We start from the raw sequence: 20,495 nt of genomic DNA on the forward strand, positions 1-20,495 counted from the left end.
ACTGTGTATCTCTACTTCATTGTCTTTACAAGCATCTTAAACTCAATATATGCACAATTGAACTCAAAACCTTCCCCCACTGAATCTATTCCTTCTTCAGAGAATTTCCTATTTCAGAGAATGAAGCCACCATCTACCCTGTTGCTGAAATTAGAAACCGAGGAGTCATTCCTTCTCCTTCCCTGCTGATAGCCAGTGAGTTACTAAATCATGTTAATACAAGCTCCTAAATAATTGTAAATTTTGTCCACTTCTCTCATTACAAATTGCCACTGCTCCAGTCCAGGCTATCAGCACCTTTTCCCATAAGCTCTGTAATGACCTTCCAACTATTCTCCCTACCTCCAGTCTTGGGCATCCCCTTGTAATGTCCACAAAGCAGCATCATCTAAAATGATGATTATGGCATGATTATGGCAACTTCCTGCCTAATATTCCTCAATGGCTTCCCATAGACGAAAAATGTCCAAACTCAAACGCAGCTTACGGAACTTATTTTAATAAGGGCTAACCTTGTCCCTGCCTATCTCATTTTTTAACTTGTCTTTTTAAACATCAGCTATATTTTAGTTCTTTAAACCTACCAAGCCTCATATCTCTGAGACTTTATACATTCTGTATACTGTCTTCCACCCCAACACCCCTGTTTTTTGCACAACTAACTCTATATCAGTTTAGAGATCCTTGCTTTAGAAGTTCCCTTTAGGATGCATCCTTATCATAGCATCCATCCCTTATCACAGCATTAGTGTATCTCACTAATACAATTGCTTGTTTAACTATAATCATTCTATTATTTGACAAATATTCAGTGAGACCCCACTATGTAACTGATACTGTATTCATTCTCCTTTGTGCATAGATTTTAGTCAATACAGGGTATTGTGGAAGCACATATAGTTTGTGCTTGGGAGAGGGCCAAAGAAATGCTATTTAGTAACTTGCATTTACCTACTAGATTAAATCAGCGCTGATTTCATAATCATTTCTGAGTTCTTTGAATTACCTAGATGGTAGGTAATTATCTAATCTCATTAACTGTTGAGTTTTAAACATATAAAAAAAAGTTTTTGAATTGTAAAAGAACTCTAGCCAGCCATTACTTTCTACCTAGCAGTTTTTCTTTGATATCATTTTGGATATAATAGAGTATAAAAAGCAAAGAGACAAACTACTACAGTAAAAAATATGGGATTTATTGTCAGAACACTGTGGTTAATAATTCTGCCACTTACTAGGTATGCGTCCTTGGTTAAGACCCTTAACCTCTCTGAGCCTCAGTTTCCTCATCTGAAAAAGGTAGGTATAAAATCAGATGAGATAAGAGAAAAAAAAGCATAGCACGAAATGTAAAAGGCTACCCCAATGCTGTCTATTTATTATTATTATTATTATTATTATTATTATTATTATTAGAGTAAATACAGATCAGGTCTCCCTATTACTGGTAATCCCAGTTCTACAGGCAACAGGATTTCCAAATTCATCCTTCATCTCCACTTTACTATTTAAGAGTTAGGGTTTTGCAATTTAATAAACACATATTGATGGAAGTGGTTAAAAAAAAAGCCCCCCCCACACAAATTTAACAAGTAAATATTAAGGGGATAAGAGAGAAACAAAGCAGCAGCCTATGAAAATCTAGAATTTGGATATATGGATCAAAAAAAAAAAATCAAGGCACTTTTTTTTTTTTTAAATGTTAACTGGAAGGGTAGGTGGCGCAAAAGAGTGATGCTGTGAGCCATTTATCAGTAAAATGGTAACCTATTGAGCTGGGAAGTCAGGATATCTGGATTCAAGAACTCACTTGGTCACTAACTTACCACTAATAACCAGGTAGCCAACCCTCCCAACAGTCTGGTCTTATGACTCCTTGGCTACTATGATCTTTTCCCTCACACCATCTCAGCTACCCACTCACAAGGCCACAAATCTCAAATGGGCACTTGATCCTGCCCAGCTATGCTACTGTGCTTCTCTAGTATTGCTATAGACTGAATATTTATGTCCCCTCAAAATTCATATGTTGAAATCCTAACCCCTAATGTGATGGCATTAGGAGGTGGGGGTCTTTGGTATATGATTAGGTCATGAGGACAGAACCCTCATGAATGGGATTAGTTTCCTTAATAAGAGTTCCTGAGAGCTCCCTAATCCCTTCTGGCTATCTGTGAACCAGGACTAGGGCTCTCACCAGACACTGATTCTGCCAGCACCTTGATCTTGGACTTCCCAGCCTCTAGAACTATGAGAAATAAAATTGTTTATAAGCTACCTAGTCTATGCTATTTTGTTAGAGCAGCCTAAGACAAGTATGACTGCCTTCTGTCCTCTAAAATGACTATTTTATAGGGCATCTGGGTGGCTCAGTCGGTTAGGTGCCTGCCTTTAGCTCAGGTCATGATCCCAGAGTCCCTGGGATTGAGCCTCGCATTGGGCTCCTTTCTCCAGGGAGCCTGCTTCTCCCTCTCCCTCTGCCTGCCGCTCCCCCTGCTTGTGTTCTCTCTCTCAAATAAATAAATAAAATCTTAAAAATATAAAATAAAATAAAATGACTATTTTATGCCTTCTTTTCACCCCTTAAGCCTCCTACCCAAACATTCTTCCTTTTCTCTCCTTACTGATCTAGCCTCAGACCTTCTACTTTGAGAAACTCTCTCCTGAGATCACTGAATCTATTCATCTATCTGCATCTCTACCTATACTCACTGCCTTTCTTTCTATTACTATAAATTTTATGTTCATGTTTCTGAGCCAACACGTCTACATATTCCCTGGATCCCATTCTCTCTTGTTTTCTCAAATACTTCATTCTTAAAACATATACATTCTCTCTTATACTATAATTTTTCTCCTCTACTGGATAATTCCCATTAGCCTAAAAACACACTTCAGTATTCTCATCTTTGAAAATTCTACTTTGACCCCACATATTCCTCTATTACCTGCATTTCGCAGCTCTTCTTCATGAAATATCTTGAGATATCTGTACTGCTATGTCTATTTCTTCACATTACATTTTCTCTTCATTGTGCTTGTCAAGGCACATAACTACTACATGTTGCCAAAATCCAATGGTCAGATCTCTTTTTTTATTTGAATTTTCAGCATGTTTCAATAATACTGGCCATGCTTTGTTGTCTTGGCTTTTAAGTCACCGCATTCTTTGGGTTTTCTTCCTACTTCACTGGCTACTCTTTCTCCACCTCCTTTGCTTGCTTCTTTTCCTCTGCTTTACCTCTAATCATTGGAATGCTCTATGAAAACACTTTCTCCAGGTAATTTTTTCTACATGCTGATGTTTCTCAACTTTGTGTCTTTGGTTCCTTACACAGAACTCAAGACACAGAACTTACTTTAGATTTCTGATAAGCATATCAAACTTAAGGTGAGCAAAATAAAAACAACCCTCCCCCAACACACACACACTCATTTTCTTTAGTCTTTTTCATTTAGTAAATGGCACAATCATCCACTCAAATTCAAGAGAAAAGCCTAGGAGCTTCTCTTTTTTTCTCACCCCTATATTCATAATATCACCAAGTCTGTAGATTCTGCCTCCAAATACATCTCATATCCATCCACTTCTTATACCACTCTAGCCCAAACTACTGTCATTCCTTCCTGGATCACAACTATCTTCTGCTACTAATCTTCTCCCGCAATCCCTATGATCCATTAACCACATAATAGGCAGAACACATCTTTTTTCAATGTAAATCAGATTATATTACTCCCTTTCAGAAGAACTCTTTGCTGGTTTATCATCACACTTGAAATGAATTCCAAACTTATTCCATGGGTAGATCTCCATGGTCTATTCAAAGCCCTGTATGATTTGGCTCCTACCTATCTCTTCAAGGTCATATTATACCACTTTATCCATATTCCAGCTATAGCAGTCTTATGGTGTTCCTTGAAAGCTACCGTAGGATTTTTGCAATTGGAGTTTCCTTCAACTGGAATGCTCTGATCCTAAATATTTCTGTGGCTGGCTTTTTTAGATCACTGAGGTCTCAGCACAAATGTTAGCTCTTCAGAGAGCCCTTCCTTAACCAATCAATCTAAAGCAACTTCTTCCCCAGTATCTCTCTCACTTCATACTGTTTTACTTCTTCACGTCACTTAACATTATCCAAATTTTCCTTGTTCATATCTTGTTTCCTTTTTCACTAAATTTTATGAGAACAGGAATCTTGCCAGTCTTTCTTACCATTGTATTCAGAATAATGGCAAAATAGTAGTTCCCTAAAGATATTTAATAAAAGCCTGTTCCTGAGTGAGTCACTCGACCTCTCTCACATTTGTGAACTTATGAGTGCTAGGCTTAGCTCTGGGTCCAGGGAATACAAAGGCGAATAAGGCATGGCTCCTTGAGGATCTCATACATTCATCCCTTCAACAAATATTTACTGAATGTATATTATACTAAGTTCCAGGTACTGTTTAATCTGTGTTTAGTTCCCTCCTCAGTAAAATGGAGTTTTGTTAACCAACTCCATCTCACAGAAATGTATAAACAGGATGAATATGAAAATAATGTACAAAATGAGATGTAGCATAAACATGTTATTTATATAGTACTATTTACTGCACTTGCCTCTTTCCTTTGGTCCGGTAATGGGCGGGAACTCATGACAAGAGACAGCCAACTGATAAAAACAGCTATATAAATTTTGGTACTCACTGAAGGCAATAAATATGAATGCCCTTTTCATGGGCACATAGTAACTAAACCATCTGGGGTCATGAATTCTTTAGTTGTGATAGTAACAAGTGTTAATTTTCCACAGTGCTGTTGCACAAATAACCATTCTATTTACCCTTATGGAAAATTAGGGAGTACCCGGGTCAATTGCTCCTCTCCATCGCACCATCTAATTTTTCATAGGCTCTAGGACACACATAGAGGGGCGTCAGGGACCTGGTATGGGCCTGCAGAGCTCTTACGACTCTTGAATGATGTACCGGACACCTGGTACCTGTGCCACAACTGTCCTTAATCCTTCAAAAGCACTGACCTAAAGGGCTTGTCCACTGTGATAAAGCCAACAGAAATAGGCTGGGGACGGGGCAACTGAGAAGAGGGTAAGTTAGGGAGGAAAGCCTTCAGCCTTCCCGGGGTAAGCAACGAACCCTGGAACACACCTCCGGTCACAGGAGCATGTTAAGGTTCATTTGCAGATATTCACCATTTGTACAGCCGTCCGCCCTTAATAAAATTAATTTTGCAGTCAGTCTTGACTGACAGACCTCTTTTTTCTTACTTGCGAATTACCTGTAAAATGAGAGAAACAGAGGAGGAAGGGAAAGAATAAAGGAGATGTCGGGTGAGGGAGTAAAGAAACGAGTCAGGGTGGAGGAGAGAAAAGGGTCTGTGGCTGTTTCGCCAGTCTCTGACAAAGGAGCCACGAATCCTCCTGAAGCGGGAGGAAAGGAGTCCCTCGGGTCCACAGGAAGGGAAGGACGGCGCGAGACGAGGGACCAGTCGTGCCCAAGGGCCTGGAAAGGGACGGAGTTGAGAAAAATGGACCGTACCTACAATTCCTTCAGCATCCCTCGCTACCCCGGGAGCGGCCCTGGCGCCCAGCAACCGCCGCGTACAGCACGCGCCGCGCTGGGGCGGGGGGGTGGTGGAGAGATGCGGGGGAGGGGGCGTGAAAGCCGCCAGGACCCGACCCCCGCGCGGGCAGCTGGGGCCAGGCTAATGGCCGCTGGCTCCGCGGAGGGCGGCGGGGCGGGGTCTGGGCGGGGCTGGCGGGGTCTGGGCGGGGCTGGCGGGGTCTGGGCGGGGCTGGCGGGGACGGGGCGGGGCTAGTGACGGCTGCGCCTGTAAGTGGTGTGTGGTGGGCGCTCTGGCCTGTGGAGGTGAGAGTTTTGGGGTTTGCCGCGAGCACCTGGTGTGCTTTCCGTCTATTCGACTCGTTCCTTTCCACGTCTCTTGTGAATATTGACCTATTGGATTGTCAAAGTCCAGGGACAGAGTTGACATCACAGGGCCCTTCAGCCAAAAAGCAGCGCCAGGGGGCTGCACGTGCCAGAAGTGACTTGTCACAACTCACGTTTCCTCTGAAGCCAGCTTAAATATAGTGCGGTTGTAAAAGAGAATAGTCTCTGGGGTTAAGACTGTCTGGGCTCAAATTTCAGCACTGCCACTCTACAGCTATGGAATGACAGACAAATACATAGACTCCCCGAGCTTCCGTTTTCTCTTCTGTAAAGGACGTGGTTGGTGGCGGTGTGAGATAAGTGAATTGATACGTGACAAGTGTCTGGAACAGGGCTCGGTCCAAAGTAAACACTCAATGTCCTGTTGTTAGTATAAAACCTTTTTTTTTTTTTCACATGAAATCTTATGTGGAGAACTTCATATGAAACGAAAGCAGAGCTACTCTAGTTGAGGGTGGGCCCCTAGAAGCTTTGGGTTCTTAGTCCTAAGGCTCCTCTTACGGAATCTCCAAGATTCCTAAAAGAGGAAAAACAACTGTTATTGGATTAAGTCCAAACTTTTTATGAAGACAAACTGCCCTTTTCTAACTTCGCTCCTGATACTCCAAACAACTTCAATTCCTGCACACACTGTATCCCTTTTTGCCTATGTGTTTTTTTAATGTTATTTTATTTTTTTTTAAGAGAGAGAGAGTGTACGTCCAGGCATCGGGGTGGGGGTGGGGGCGGGGCAGAGGGCGAGGGAGAGAGAATCCTAGGCAGGCTCCAGGCCCAGCACAGAGCCCTAGGAGGGGCTGCATCCCAGACTCTGAGATCATGACCTCAGCCGAAATCAAGAGTAGGATGTTTAACCGACTCAGCCACTCAGGCGCCCCTAAAGTTATTCTATCAAGAGTGTTCTCTTTCCCCTTTTCTTAGTTATCCTTTAAAATCTGACTTAAATTACAACTCTTTCTAGGGCAATCAAATAAAAAAATTCTCCCTCATCTTTAGCATGGTGTAGACATCTCAGCAAGGATTGAAAGTTATTTTCTCCCTTGTTTTAGGAGAATAGACAAGATTTTTTGTGATTATAGGGTTAGGGAAATGCTTTGTTCTCCTGGCAGGGAAGGGAAAAGCAGGATACTGGTGGCGGAACAGAGGGTAGAGCTGGGAAGGAAGGCTTTTGAGAGGAGTCTGACGGCCTCTAGGGCACTGCTCTGTGCTCCAGATGCAATGAACTACTGGAGAGGTTAGTGCTTTAGGGTCCATCTAAGGAGTTTGGAGAGCACATCAACAAGTGGGGTTTTGGAATTCTCATCAGAACAGAGGGCTGAAGTCAGATTTAATTTGGGTTTGTCAACTAAAACCTGTGTTACTGCTGGAGTGGAAGGGTGAGAGGGATGGGGTGGCTGGGTAATGGACATTGGGGAAGGTATATGCTATGGTGAGCGCTGTGAATTGTGTAAGACTGATGAATCACAGACCTGTACCCCTGAAACAAATAATACATTATATGTTAATAAAAATAAATAAATTATTAAAAAAAATAAAACCTGTGTTACTTGTTCCTAAAATGGCACAAAGCAGTTCCCACCGGTTAAAAAGAACTACATAAATTATTCATATAGAAATACAATGTTCTGAAACATTTCAAAAATAATGTCCTTCATTTATTTAAAGATAACATGATGAAAATTTAATAATGGTTTAAAAAACATTTAAAAAACATCGATACCTTTTCTTGTAAAAACTTGAGTAACTTAAAAGTAATTAAGTTGATTATATTTGCAACCACGTCATTGAAAGCAAAACACTTTTGAGGAACGAGGATTTTTTCACTAAATTTGACATGATGAAAATAGCTTAAAAATATCTTCTATATAAATGGTTCTTTACATTGGGAAGCAATAAATTGAAAGGTGATGGTCAAATAATAAAAATAGAAATGTGGTCAAACTTGGTTAAAATTTAACTGCCAATTTTCTTTTCCATTCCTACCTGTCACTAATTCTCTTATCCACCTTAAGTACCAATTATTTACTATATTCCAGGCTTCACTATTTCAAACTTTTCTAATATGCCCACCCTTTGACCTAGTTTTCTTTTTCACCTTACTCTCTAATATTAATACATCAATTCAAATTGAAGGTCCATTTCAAGTTTTGCTTCCTTTAAGAAATTTTTCTTAGAACACTTTTAAAAAATTTTTTTATTGTTATGTTAATCACCATACACTACATCATTAGTTTTTGATGTAGTGTTCCATGATTCATTGTTTGTGCATAACACCCAGTGCTCCATGCAGAATGTGCCCTCTTTAATACCCATCACCAGGCTAACCCATTCTCCCACCCCCTCCCCTCCAGACCCTCAGTTTGTTTTTCAGAGTCCATCGTCTCATGATTCATCTCCCCCTCCGATTTCCCCCCCTTCATTCTTCCCCTCCTGCTATCTTCTTTTTTTTTAATTAACATATATTGCATTATTTGTTTCAGAGGTACAGTTCTGTGATTCAACAGTCTTGCACAATTCACAGCGCTCACCATAGCACATACCCTCCCCAATGTCTATCACCCAGCCACCCCATCCCTCCCACCCCCCACCACTCCAGCAACCCTGTTTGTTTCCTGAGATTAAGAATTCCTCATATCAGTGAGGTCATATGATACATGTCTTTCTCCTTAGAACACTTTTGAATTATTCATTTGAATTACAGCTATTTGTACATATCTTATTTCCTTATAAGATTCTTGAAGGCAAGTATCATGTCTCATTCATATTTGTATTCTCCACAGTGTCAGTTTCCCACTAGAATTCAAGTTCCATTAAGCAGAGCCCTTGAACATCTTGGTCATTGCTGTATTCCTCGGTACTTAGCATAATGCCTGGCACATAGTAGCATATTATAAGTGCATTTTGAGTGCGTGAATGTAAGGATTTGTCTGTTTTATTGACTGCAAAATGAATATTTGAATATTACCAGGTGAATGAATGATTATTTGGAAGTCTCAGTATTCATTATACACAACAGAAGTTCTTCAATCTGTGTATCTTCACAGAAGTTAAATATAAAGTATTTATGTTGCCTTTCACCTAATTCAGTGGATGATGTATCTTTCTGAAAATAAGACATCCTCTAGAACTGCAAGAGTAAAATGTAAAAGAATCAAAATAAAATGGATGTTTACATTAAGTTTCAGTTTTGTTCCTTGTACTTTTCTGTTCTAAATTTTCTGCAATGAAAATGTCTTATTTTGCAATCAGGAAAAAATAATACTATTTTTAAAGAGTGTAAATGATGAGATCATTTGCAAATGTGTGGCTGAGGAAACTTTAAGGACACCCAAGTCCAATCAAGGCTATCTGGAATTAATGCCAGAGAGAAAAATATTGGAATGTGAAAATAATTTAGAGCTGAAACCTAATCAGCTGCTTAAAAAACAAAAAACAAACAAACAAAAAAACCTCTCAGAGGAGAGATGGATGGCACTGACCCTAGGGAAAAAAGGACATGGTACAGTGACTTTTTTAGCAATGTCCTTGAAGTATGACACCCTTGCAATGGACTGTTTCATATGTTGAAGCCCTAATCCCCAGTGTGATGTTATGTGGAGATGGGGGCCTTTGGAGGTAATTAGGATTAGATGCGGTCATGAGGGTGGGGCCCTCATGATGGGATTAGTGTGCTTGTAAGAAAAGATGCCAGAGAGCTTACATATTACCCCTCCCCCCACCCATTCTCATCTCTTTCCCTACCATGTGAGGACGCAGCAAGGAAGCCATAAGCAACCTAGGAAGAGAGCCCTCACCAGAACCTGATTATGCTAGCACCCTCATGCTGGACTTCCATCCTTCAGAACTATGAGAAAATAAATGTCTGTTGTTTAAGTCACTCAGTCTATGGTACTTTTTATAGCAGCCCAAGCAGACAAAGACAGAGCTAGGAGACTAAGATCTGAAGTGTTATGTGGCAAGTGGTTTTCCATACTGGAAGAAGATCCCCTCAGTGATTCCGTTGATAAATGTTTATTAAATGCCTACTGTGTTTCATGCCCTGTGCAAACTACTGAGGATCCAAAGATGACCAAGACAAGGTTCTCACCCCTAAGGAGCTGATTTCATAGGAGACAAGCATGTAAACAAACTCAAAAAAGGGTTATAAGGGCTCTGGCAGAAGTATGTATGGGCACATAGATCCCTTTCACAGGGACTCAGGGGGTAGAGTCATTGTTTCTGTCTGTGGTTGGGGTGGGGTAGGTTTGGTCGGCCTGAGTCAACATCTGTATCAGGTTAACTCTGAGTTCACCAACCAAGTGGACAGCTGTGACTCACAATGTGGTGATAAACCTGAGACTTCAATGGTGAGCCCTGCACAGGCCCATACTGGACAGTTACAGAGATTTAGTTGGTGGCTGCCCACCAAGGACAGGGAGGACAGAACTCGCTGCATGCTCTCCAAAATGGAACTGGCTATTGGCAGTGGCTGAATGGCCTCTTTCACCATTTCTACACTGTGAATTTTCACTTCTCATTCTTCTTTGGGGCCTTGACTATTTATAACAACATTCTCATTTACTTATACTAACTGTATTTTGTACAAGTTAACAAGCATTGAATGCTTGTTACTTTGACAAAAACTACTGGAGAATGTGGGACCTGGCATTAACTGCAGCACCCTTCTGGGTCACATGCCTTTTGCTGTCTAAGTCCTAATCACCCGCTCCCCCCCCCATCCTAGCCAAGACCCTACTTTCTCTGGAAGCTGTGCCTAAACTGCACCAACCCTGGATTAGGTAGGTGCTCCTGTTATGAGCCCCCTAGACTCCCATATTTCCTGCATCATAGCACTTACACTATTTTGAAATCTCTTATTTAATTGTCTCCTCTATCAGACTGTCAGAGCCTTAAGGACAGGAACAGTTTTGATGATGTGCCTAGGTCATCAAATCTTCCACTAAGTATTTGTTGAATGAATCTGGTTTCAGAGCCTGTCAAAGGAGAGGACCAGATGAGCATTCGGTTTATGTTGCTACCACCAAGGTGCACCTAACCAATGAAGTTCCAATTTATATCCATCTGAATTTTGGTGTAAATTAATCCAATCCAAATAAAGAGTATAAACTAGAAGAAAACACAGGACCATAGAATAACCAAATTCAGGCTGATGTAAAAATGAAGCTGTTATGGCATCATATTACATTAGCCTTATAAAAATTAAGCTGGTTTTGAACAGAGGTGAAAGTCATGGAGAAAGGGTCTGGAACAGTAGTTTAAGGACAAGAGAGGAATGGATAGGCTTTATGCAGATCAGCTTGGTAGGATCAGAATATTTATAATCTATTCATTTAACACATATTTAATATCTACTTCAAGATTAGACTGAACTTTGGATTCTGGGTTAAAGAGTTTAGATGGGATATGACAAGTAAGTAATAAATGCTTCAGGTATACATACACCATGAGAAAAGCTGTGAACTATATTCAAACATGATTATTCTAGCAACTAGGCAGGAGTTGACCTAGAATTAAGTAGAACTTAAAGGTGATACACAAAAGCAGAGATGGTCTATTGAATAAGTGGGATAAAATGTGACACATGCAGATAAGCCTTTCTTCTACTATCTTCTCTGCAGGCATGCTACAATGTTTGAAATTCTTGCCACAGAAATCACTCTTTCAGTTTAAGTTACTATCTTTAGAAAGCCTGTTACTAAGTGATGGTAACACTCAATACAATGGTACCCCTGTCTCCCAAATCTGATCTTTCCTTCCTCCTAGGTATCTCATCAATGAATGCTTAGTGGGAGGCAATATTTTCACACCTTCTCAGAGCTGGGTGTGGTCATCACCAGTAGAATGTAAGAGGAGAGATGTGGCCAAATTCCACATCACTTCCTCAAGAATAAATTGCTTGCCTCAGATTCCACCCCTCCACTTCTTCCTGAAGTCTAGAAAGGAGACATGGGAGAGATTCATCTTTAACCTATGTTTTAAGCTAGGGCTTAAGACATGTCAGTGCCTCAAGAGAGAAGGACATGGGTCTCTGAGCAGACCCATGAGCTGAGTAATCCTGTCAGCATCAACTAGGAAGCCAGTTTCATGAGAGGGAAATAAATTTCCATTTTCTTTTAAATACTTTATTTTTTTGTTTCTTCATTATAGCAGCTTACCTTACTCTAATTAATATTATGTTCATGAGATTGGCATTGATTTGAAAATTAGCTATCTCTCACCTAGAGAAGAGGAAGACCCTGAAGACGTGGGTCACAAGAAACAAATAAGAAAGGGCTGAATCAGGGCCCTCCTTAGGGGAAGGCAAACTCAGATGGGCTGCTAAAATGGGAGACTCTGTGTTGCCACCTAGGAGAGAGGATAAGGTCTTTTGATAATCTAGATAGGTCCAAGAGGAAGAACCAATGAAGACACTTTGCATACTTGAGAATTTTGGTGGGACCAATCAGTTACAATAATTCACAGAAAGGTAGCAAGAGAGGTAGAAATGGAGAAGAGGCAGATTGGCACAGAAAGTGCAGATAGAAACTGATGAGGAATTGCATTATGGTATTTAAAAATAAAAAAGAAAAGAGGAGCCCAAAACATTTCAAGGCATGAGTGGTCAGGTGACCATGAATCATGAAACTATGACCATAGCAGTATGTTAGAACAAACTGTTGGCTAGTAGAACAGGATACTGAATTTGATCTTTTCCATGTTAATTTTAAATTGTGGTAGTACATTTTACCGAACAATTTAAGATACATAATGAAGAGGTATTTGAAACAAACAAACAAACAAAAAAAGGTCGAAAAATCAGGTTGGAGATGTAGAATATTACCACCCACATGAAAAGGATAATGGTTAAAAATGCTCTTTCAAGACATAGCCACACTTTTGGTTCTATTACATTTAAAGTTTGAACATCACATATCTCAGTATGCATCTAGATAACGTAGCCTCTGCTAGTTGGTAAAAGTTTTCTAATCATTATATTCAGCATTGTCTCTTTTCACCTCTAAACTTGTATAGAGGTCTCTTCCTGAACTTCTTCATCTTTATTTTGATGTTTAGCTTTCTGGAGAAGCCTGGGACCCAGCAAACCAATGAGTAGACTTCCAATTGGGGCTGTGATGAGGATGGACAAAAATGCCACTGTCAACACATCCATTCCGTATTCTTCTAACTGTTTCTCTCCATGTGATCTTGCCGTGTCCAAAGCCACAGATCCTATGGCAGCCTATAAAAGTTTAAGGTAACATTGGAAACATAAGATAATTGCATAGAGAAAAGGTGAATTATTTTGTCATTTGCAAAAACAAATTGCTTGTTTTTTTTGCTCAGCTAAGAAAGTTCTTTTAGGGGGTGCCTGGGTGGCTCAGTCGTTAAGCGTCGCCTTCGGCTCAGGTCGTGATCCCAGGGTCCTGGGATTGAGCCCTGCATCGGGCTCCCTGCTCAGCGGGTGGCCGGCTTCTCCCTCTCCCACTCCCCCTGCTTGTGTTCCCTCTCTCGCTGTGTGTCTCTCTGTCAAATAAATAAATAAAAAGTCTTTAAAAAAAAAAAGAAAGTTCTATTAGCCTTCTTTCAAAGTATACTGCAGTGAATTTTGGTTGTCTGAAAATTCTCCCTGCCCTTGCTTGGGGAAGGAATAATGATTCATATGTACCTATTTGTATAAGGTAAGGTTCCAAAAATATCACGCAAATATATTTCAAAACACAAGGCAAATTCAACACATGATATTAATTAACTAGAACATGAGCCCATATACTAAATTTCCCCTGAGTAAAGATGAAAGTTACTGGTCATCTCATTCTTTTATCTTTAGTAATTTCAAAGTAAGAAAAAACAAGATGAAAAAAATGCAGTGATACTGGAAGGTGGTGAAGTTTTAAATGAAAAAAGAAACCACATAAGAATATGTACTGCTTTTAGAGCCTAACTGTTAAACATCATGAAACTTGAAAATGCGAAGCACCTTCAAAACCTGAAGTTAATCTTATTAGGTATTTGGTTAAGTTTTGTCTCAGGAGTTGGTAAAATGTTTTATTTAAGATTTATCTTTTGGGAAGTTTCATGAAAGTTTTTATTTTCTTTTACAGGCAAAATGCAACATTAATGTACATGGGAAAATAACATATTAAACAATCTGGTTATTCCCTTAGTCCATAGAACACAACAACGTTAGCCTCTAGGACAGTGAGACAGAAGAGAAAATATCAGTGTGCATGAGACACATGGCAGAGACTACTAATTGCCCATAAATATCTGAATATACTCTTCTATTATAGAACTCTTGAGTTTCAGCTGGTCACATTACTATACAAATGGAGAGCTTTTCAGCCGTCTTTACAACTAGATGAACATGCATTATTCAACATGTTCTTGATAATGTTTCCTTATTTTAAATTGGCTTTGGTAGCAGCAGAGTGCCATCTTTCAAATTTTAATGTTTAGGAACACATCCTTCATACCAAAGTCTCTAGAGTGATTATTTTGGTATTTACCCACTAAAGTTACCAGAGGTAGTGAGGAAGCTGTAGACACTCCTAGGGAGAAACTATTCCACTTATTGTACTACTAACTTCACGGTATTTTTATCCATTATGTCTCAGACTTCTTTGAAAGTCTGATGGAAATAAAACTTCTCTGGAATAATGCTGAAGCCCACAGCCACACAAAATCTGGCATTTGGTTATAGAGTATACATATCCCCCAAAGCTTCTTAAATTTAGAACATCTGATTTTTGAGACATCCGGGTGACTTAGTTGGTTAAGAATCCGCCTCTTGATTTTGGCTTAGGTCATGATCTCAGGGTCGTGAGATTGAGCCCTGAGTAAGATTCTCTCCCTCTGCCCCAGCCCCGCTTGCATGCACTCTCTCTGTCAAATAAATAAATCTAAAAAGAAAAAAAAAAAAAAGAACATCTGATTTTTACTTCATGAAACAGAAATTTCCATGTTTAAACAATTGCAAAATAACCAGAGAGGAGACAGTCTAATCTTGTTTGCTATAATTATTTTGAAAATAAAGAACATAATCAGAAATATATTACATTTGCAACAAATAATAATCTATACCATTCTAATTTAATTAGTAATTAAATTCTACCAAATACATATACTTTTAAGCACCTATCTGCTCATGCCTTATTCATTACAGTGCACAATTTTTGTGTCATGTGATTGATACATTTGACAGAAGGTTCAGCTAGTTTGAAAAATTTACTACCAACCAATAATCTAGGAAATCAATAAAGCATTTTCTCAGTTGTTTTTCAATAAATTTTTCTCTTTTATATATAAAGACGGTGGTCAAGCATAACTGATCATCAATCATGTTGACACTGAAGTATTTCCAAATACTAAGATGGGTCATGCTATTTCTGTTTCACTCTCTTCTTGGAAGATATTGAAATGAAAAGGGTTAACAACTATCTTTCTGGGTGATTTAGAGGGCTCTGACTGATAAAAATTCAAACTCTTTCTTCCTGTGACTACTGCTTTCTAGTTAGCATAGGGATTTATTGGATTTTTAGTTGATTTAAATAAAGCTGGTAATCTAGATAAATTTAAATGAGCCATCATATTTAGGAAATCAATATACCCAAAATAAAACTTTTTTTTTAAAGAGTTTATTTATTTATTTGACAGAGAGAGAGAGCACAAGTAGGGGGAGTGGCAAGCAGAGGGAGAGGGAGAAGCAGGCTCCCCACAGAGCAGGGGGAGCCCGATGTAGGACTCAATCCCAGGCCCCCAGGATCATGACATGAGCCAAAGGCAGTCGCTTAACCAACTGAGCCACCCAGGTGCCCCAAAATAAAACTTTTAAAGAATAGATTAGTATAAGCCCTTTTCATAAATCAAACTTCGATTACATTTTTTCACCAAATTTGAATAAGTTGTCTTATTTAAAATTTCAAGGTATCATATAGAAATAGGAGTTAAAATGCTAAGCATCCTATCCATCATTACCTGGACTGTGGCCTTCGGAAGCCATGCAAAAGAAATAAATATCTTTTCCTTGATGTTAAAACCAGCAAAACACACCAACAGAAATGTAGTCAAAATTCGTATCAATACTGCAATGCCCAGGATGGCAACACAAAGGCCTGTAAGAAATACTTAATTTTTAGACATAATAAAGTACTGGGGGAGAAACTGAAATCTCATGGTTACTGATTCAAAATACTACCAACTGCAATTATCTAAATATATTAAAAAATTAAGAAGACAAAAATGGTTAGGAATAATTTATCAAAACATCAATAATAAGGATCAAACCATTTGTTTAAAAGAAGGCATTTTTCCTAGATTAAACCAGAAATTAAACATATTTGATATATATTATAAAGGAGATATGAATGTTATTCCTCTTATGCTTTATAGCAAGAACCAAACTTTCTTCCATGTGTTTATTCAACACGAATTTATTAAATGATAACTATGCATTACAGGATTTGGACTAGGTATTGGGTATACAAAAATGTATAATGTATAGACTTTGTTTGCCTCTATGAACCTCAAAGTCAGAGGAAAACAGAAACTTTAACAATGAATTAATATACTATAAAGTAAGTACAGTATAAACATCCTGGTAAGAGATCACAGAAGAGGAAAAAGTTAATATTTTACAGAATTGTTTACAGAGTATAAACCAGAGGTGACATTAAAAATATTTATTAGACTGTATAGAAGCAATCAGCCAATCAGAACAAAGCTGGCTGGGCACTACCAATCAGAATAGACACTAGCAGTCTACACCTGTTTCACCATATTGGTATATACACTGACTGCCCATTAGCCCAGGTTGACATGTACAGCTACTTCATTCCGTCCTTTAGAATCCTTTGCTGATAAGGATAAGTTCATCTTGATTTGCACAATAAGGACTGTGACTAGGCTACTGCACCTGAGAAAGGCACAGCTAAAGTGACTGCTATGTAGTAGGATGATTTTCTAAAAAGTAACATTTGTTAAGTGTTTACTGTGCACCAGGTTCTGTATTAAGCTTTAAGTGCATTCATTACCTAATCCTTACAATCTGTGGGGTAATTTTTCTTATTTTACAGTTGAAGAAAATGAAGTTTAGAAAGGATAAATGACTTTCTCAAGTTCAAAAGGCTAGTAAAACATCAGACATTGCTGGAGGATTTATTGTGAATCTGCAATATGGCTTCTTTACAGAAAGGTGTTGTGGCTTTTTATTGAAGGATATTGCTCCCAGGTTGGTAGGTTTTCAAAGTACCTGTTGCCTGAAGTACAAGAAACAAAAGAGATGATACCATTCCCAGGAGGGAGCATTGAAGGTTTGGGGAGAAGATGATTTAGAAGTTTTGAACATACCGAGTTTGAAGTTTTGTGAGACTTACAAGTGGTGATGTCCAATCAGCAATCAGATACACTGATTTAGAGATAAAAATTTTGGAATTATGTAGTTTATAATCAAAGCTACTGAATGTAGTTGAGCTCAGAAAAATGACATAGAGTGAGACGTGTAGAAGGCTTTGGAAGAACTTTGATGAAGAGCAGCATTTAAGCCACACGTAGTGTGAGGACTCAGAATGCACTGAAAAATATGAAGTTTCAGAATTCAATGTAAAATGTGTTTTAAAGAGGTCAATAGCATCAAATGCTGCTGAGTGATCAAGGAAAAAAAAAGACTGATAAGTATCCAGTTCATTTAGCAATATAACCTTGGTGAAAGCAGGGTCGGTTGTGTGATGGGCAGAAGCTGGGCTGAAATGTATTGAAGAAGAGAGTGAGAGTTGAAACGGAAAATTACCTCTATAATTACCTCTTTGGAAAAGTTCGAAAAGAGGAGTAAAAACGAAGTGTGGTAGGTTGGCGGGGGGGCAAGTTAAGTGGAAAAAGGAGATTTTATATATATAAATTGTGGTAAAATATGCATAACACAATTTACAGTCTTAACCATTTTTAAGTGTGCAGCTCAGTAGAATTAAGTTGAACATTCACATTTTTGTGCAACCAGTCTGCAGGATTTTTTCATCTTGCAAAACTGACCCATTAAACAACACTTCATTTCCCCCTCCCCCGAGGTCCTGGCAACCACCCTTCTACTTTCTGTTTCTATGATTTGACTACCTGGATACCTCATATACGTGGAATCACACAGTATTTGCCTTTTGGTGACAAATGTCCTCCAGGTTCATCCACGTTGTAGCATGTATTGGAATGGAAAGATTAATTTTAAGACAGGAGAAATTAGAATTTGTTTAAATTCCGAAGAGGAGAAAACTGTGACATGGAAATCTGAAGATACATGAGCATAGGGGAAGAATCTATGTGTGAGGTCCAGAAGGAGGTAGCAGGAGATGGGATTCCCAGTAAAGATGGAGAAATATAGAATGAGTGGAATGGAGGAAATAACGAGTAAAGGTGCACAAGTAAATTTTTAAGTGCAGTGTTATGAAATCAAAAGTTTTAATACGATGGCTTTTGAATGTATGAATAAATGAATGAATGAACAAACAAACATTTGTGTTCCATGGGTGTATATTATAGAACTGATGAGTTACCTGTACAATTCTGGGCCTTGATCAGAACAAGGCTAATTGAACATTTTTGCCCTTGGAAAAAAAAATTTTAAGACCTGCATCTTCTGGATAGTAGTTAGCAGTGTTACTTTTCTTTACAAGGAATAATATTAAAGGTATAAAATTTATGCCTGAGATTGACAAGTATTATTTTCTGGCCAACTACTCTAAGAGACTTGGATTATTATTAACTTTTTTATATAATTGTGACAATAACTATACCTACTAAAGGTATTCCACTGAATATAAAAGTTGATTTTAGCAAATGTACTATTTGTAATTCTTACCTACAGTTTCTGGCCTGAGAGATGCAATAGATACTTCTGCTCCAATCAGTCCAAAGAGAAGGGGCTGGAAGATATACCAGGCACCGGCAATAATTTTTTCAACCTCTGCCTGAAAGAAACACACACACACCCCCCTCACAGATTTTTATTACATGAAGTTACAAGTTCTAAGAATTTTACTAATTTGAGTCAATTTGACCTGAGATAGGCTTTATTTTTCTGACATCTATAAATAAGAGGTTAGCTAAAATAGAACAAAAAATTATATAAAGATATTTCTAACACAGTCATTATATGAGGTGCTTTAGAGTTGGTTTGCAAATAGATGTTAATTATAAAGAGTCTAATAAAATAATCTTAGGAGGACTTCTACTTCTGAATATATGATGTGTGTGCATATATGTAATACTTAGGTATTATTTTATAGTTTAAAATTTTGTGTTAATTTTTATTCAGCAATATCATTCAGAGATCTTATCATAGTAAACATATCTATATATACATCTAATTATTGCTATATAGTAATCTGTGGTATGGAATTATCATTTTATTCAATCATTTCTTTATTGATGGCCCTTTAAGTTGTTTCCAATTTTATCTTTATATAAAACAGTTTAAGTTTGTCTCAAATCATGCACAAAAATATAATTCAGGTATAGTAAAGGGCTGTGCTTATTAATTTATTACCACTTGGCTCCAAATCCACATTTCATTGTTGCTCTGCAGAAAATGAAGCTGAGCCCTTTAAATATTTCTCTTTTGCTACCTGGCATAATTTAAAATTTTGTCAGTAAAGGGTGCTGAAGAAATATTACAAGGAAGATGCTCTTCCTGCTTTCCAGGGCTCCCCCAGCAGGATCCTATAGCACACTTGGGTTTCTTTAGTACACAGGTGGCTTCTACAGTCCTGGGCTCCTATGGTGCATGGCAGCCCGCACCCCTAGCTTACTGCAAGGGAGTTTCATAGCCAACTCCCTTGGGCAAAATACCTCCCCATGTAGCCTAGAGGGTGTATTTCCTGCAAATTTGGAGTTTAGATTTCCAGCAAATTGTCCAAACAGGACACCAAGGGTGTCTTCTCTACCATTCAGTGAACAAAGGCTCTCTACCAAGATCTGGATTCTGAGGGCTGGGGGTGGGAGTAGATGGGGTGGAGTGGGGTAGTATAAGGAGATGGCTCAATCTCAGCCCTAGTTGTTTATAGCTGCTATTCCTATATTCGCCAGGGATCTTTTACCTCTCAGAAGCCAATCCCTTGTTATCTGACCCCTGGTATGGTTAATAACAAACTTTCCCTATTCCAGTTACTCTGTAATTTCCCTTTCCTGATAAGATCCTAACTGATGTAAGTACTAACTTTATAACACATTTTGCAAAAACCCTAAAAAAAAGATGGACACAATTGACTATAGCAAAACTAGAATGTTGTGTGGCAAAAGAAACCATAAGCAAACAAAGAACAACAAGATGACAAACCAGGAGAAAACATCTGCACTGTGTGTGACAGAATAAGGAGCAATATCCAAGCAATAAGAAAAAGACATAGAACCTAATAGAAAAATGGGAAATGCATACATACAAGTAATTCACAGTGGAAGAAACACAAATGGCCAAAAAATATAAGATGCTAAAATTCAGTAATCAGTGAAACACAAATTAAAATGATATGCCACATTTGGGGGGGGCACCATATTAGAAAAAATACTAAAACATTTTTATAATG

At 38.5% G+C, this 20,495-nt stretch overlaps 3 protein-coding genes across 12 annotated transcripts in view; 1 reads left to right on the forward strand and 2 right to left on the reverse strand.

Moving 5' to 3' along the window:
- The window catches only part of SLC9B1 (solute carrier family 9 member B1), an 86,282-nt gene extending 80,593 nt beyond the window's left edge, over positions 1-5,689 (reverse strand). For 4 of the 6 annotated variants that reach the window (XR_013446417.1, XM_078069025.1, XM_078069026.1 and 1 more), the window contains exons 1-2: positions 5,542-5,689; positions 5,152-5,281 (exon numbers count right to left, since the gene is read on the reverse strand). The gene's annotated coding sequence lies outside the window, so the exon portion shown is untranslated. The remainder of the gene's footprint in view (positions 1-5,151; positions 5,282-5,541) is intronic. The other 2 variants (XM_078069024.1, XM_078069023.1) reach the window with 1 other exon arrangement.
- CISD2 (CDGSH iron sulfur domain 2) overlaps positions 1-13,121 on the forward strand; it is a 112,765-nt gene extending 99,644 nt beyond the window's left edge. Inside the window, exon 2 of the mRNA XM_078069029.1 lies at positions 13,003-13,121. Within this exon, the coding sequence (XP_077925155.1) occupies positions 13,003-13,042 (40 nt within the window). The 3' untranslated portion in view covers positions 13,043-13,121. The remainder of the gene's footprint in view (positions 1-13,002) is intronic.
- SLC9B2 (solute carrier family 9 member B2) overlaps positions 11,247-20,495 on the reverse strand; it is a 58,723-nt gene continuing 49,474 nt past the window's right edge. For all 5 annotated transcript variants that reach the window (XM_078069020.1, XM_078069017.1, XM_078069019.1 and 2 more), the window contains 3 exons: positions 18,773-18,881; positions 15,904-16,040; positions 11,247-13,168 (listed from right to left, as the gene is read on the reverse strand). In XM_078069020.1, coding sequence (XP_077925146.1) covers positions 12,947-13,168; positions 15,904-16,040; positions 18,773-18,881 — 468 coding nt within the window. In that variant the 3' untranslated portion in view covers positions 11,247-12,946. The remainder of the gene's footprint in view (positions 13,169-15,903; positions 16,041-18,772; positions 18,882-20,495) is intronic.

The sequence above is a fragment of the Halichoerus grypus genome, chromosome 3 (genome assembly GCF_964656455.1).
Source record: "Halichoerus grypus chromosome 3, mHalGry1.hap1.1, whole genome shotgun sequence".
Classification (NCBI taxonomy): Eukaryota; Metazoa; Chordata; class Mammalia; order Carnivora; family Phocidae; genus Halichoerus; species Halichoerus grypus.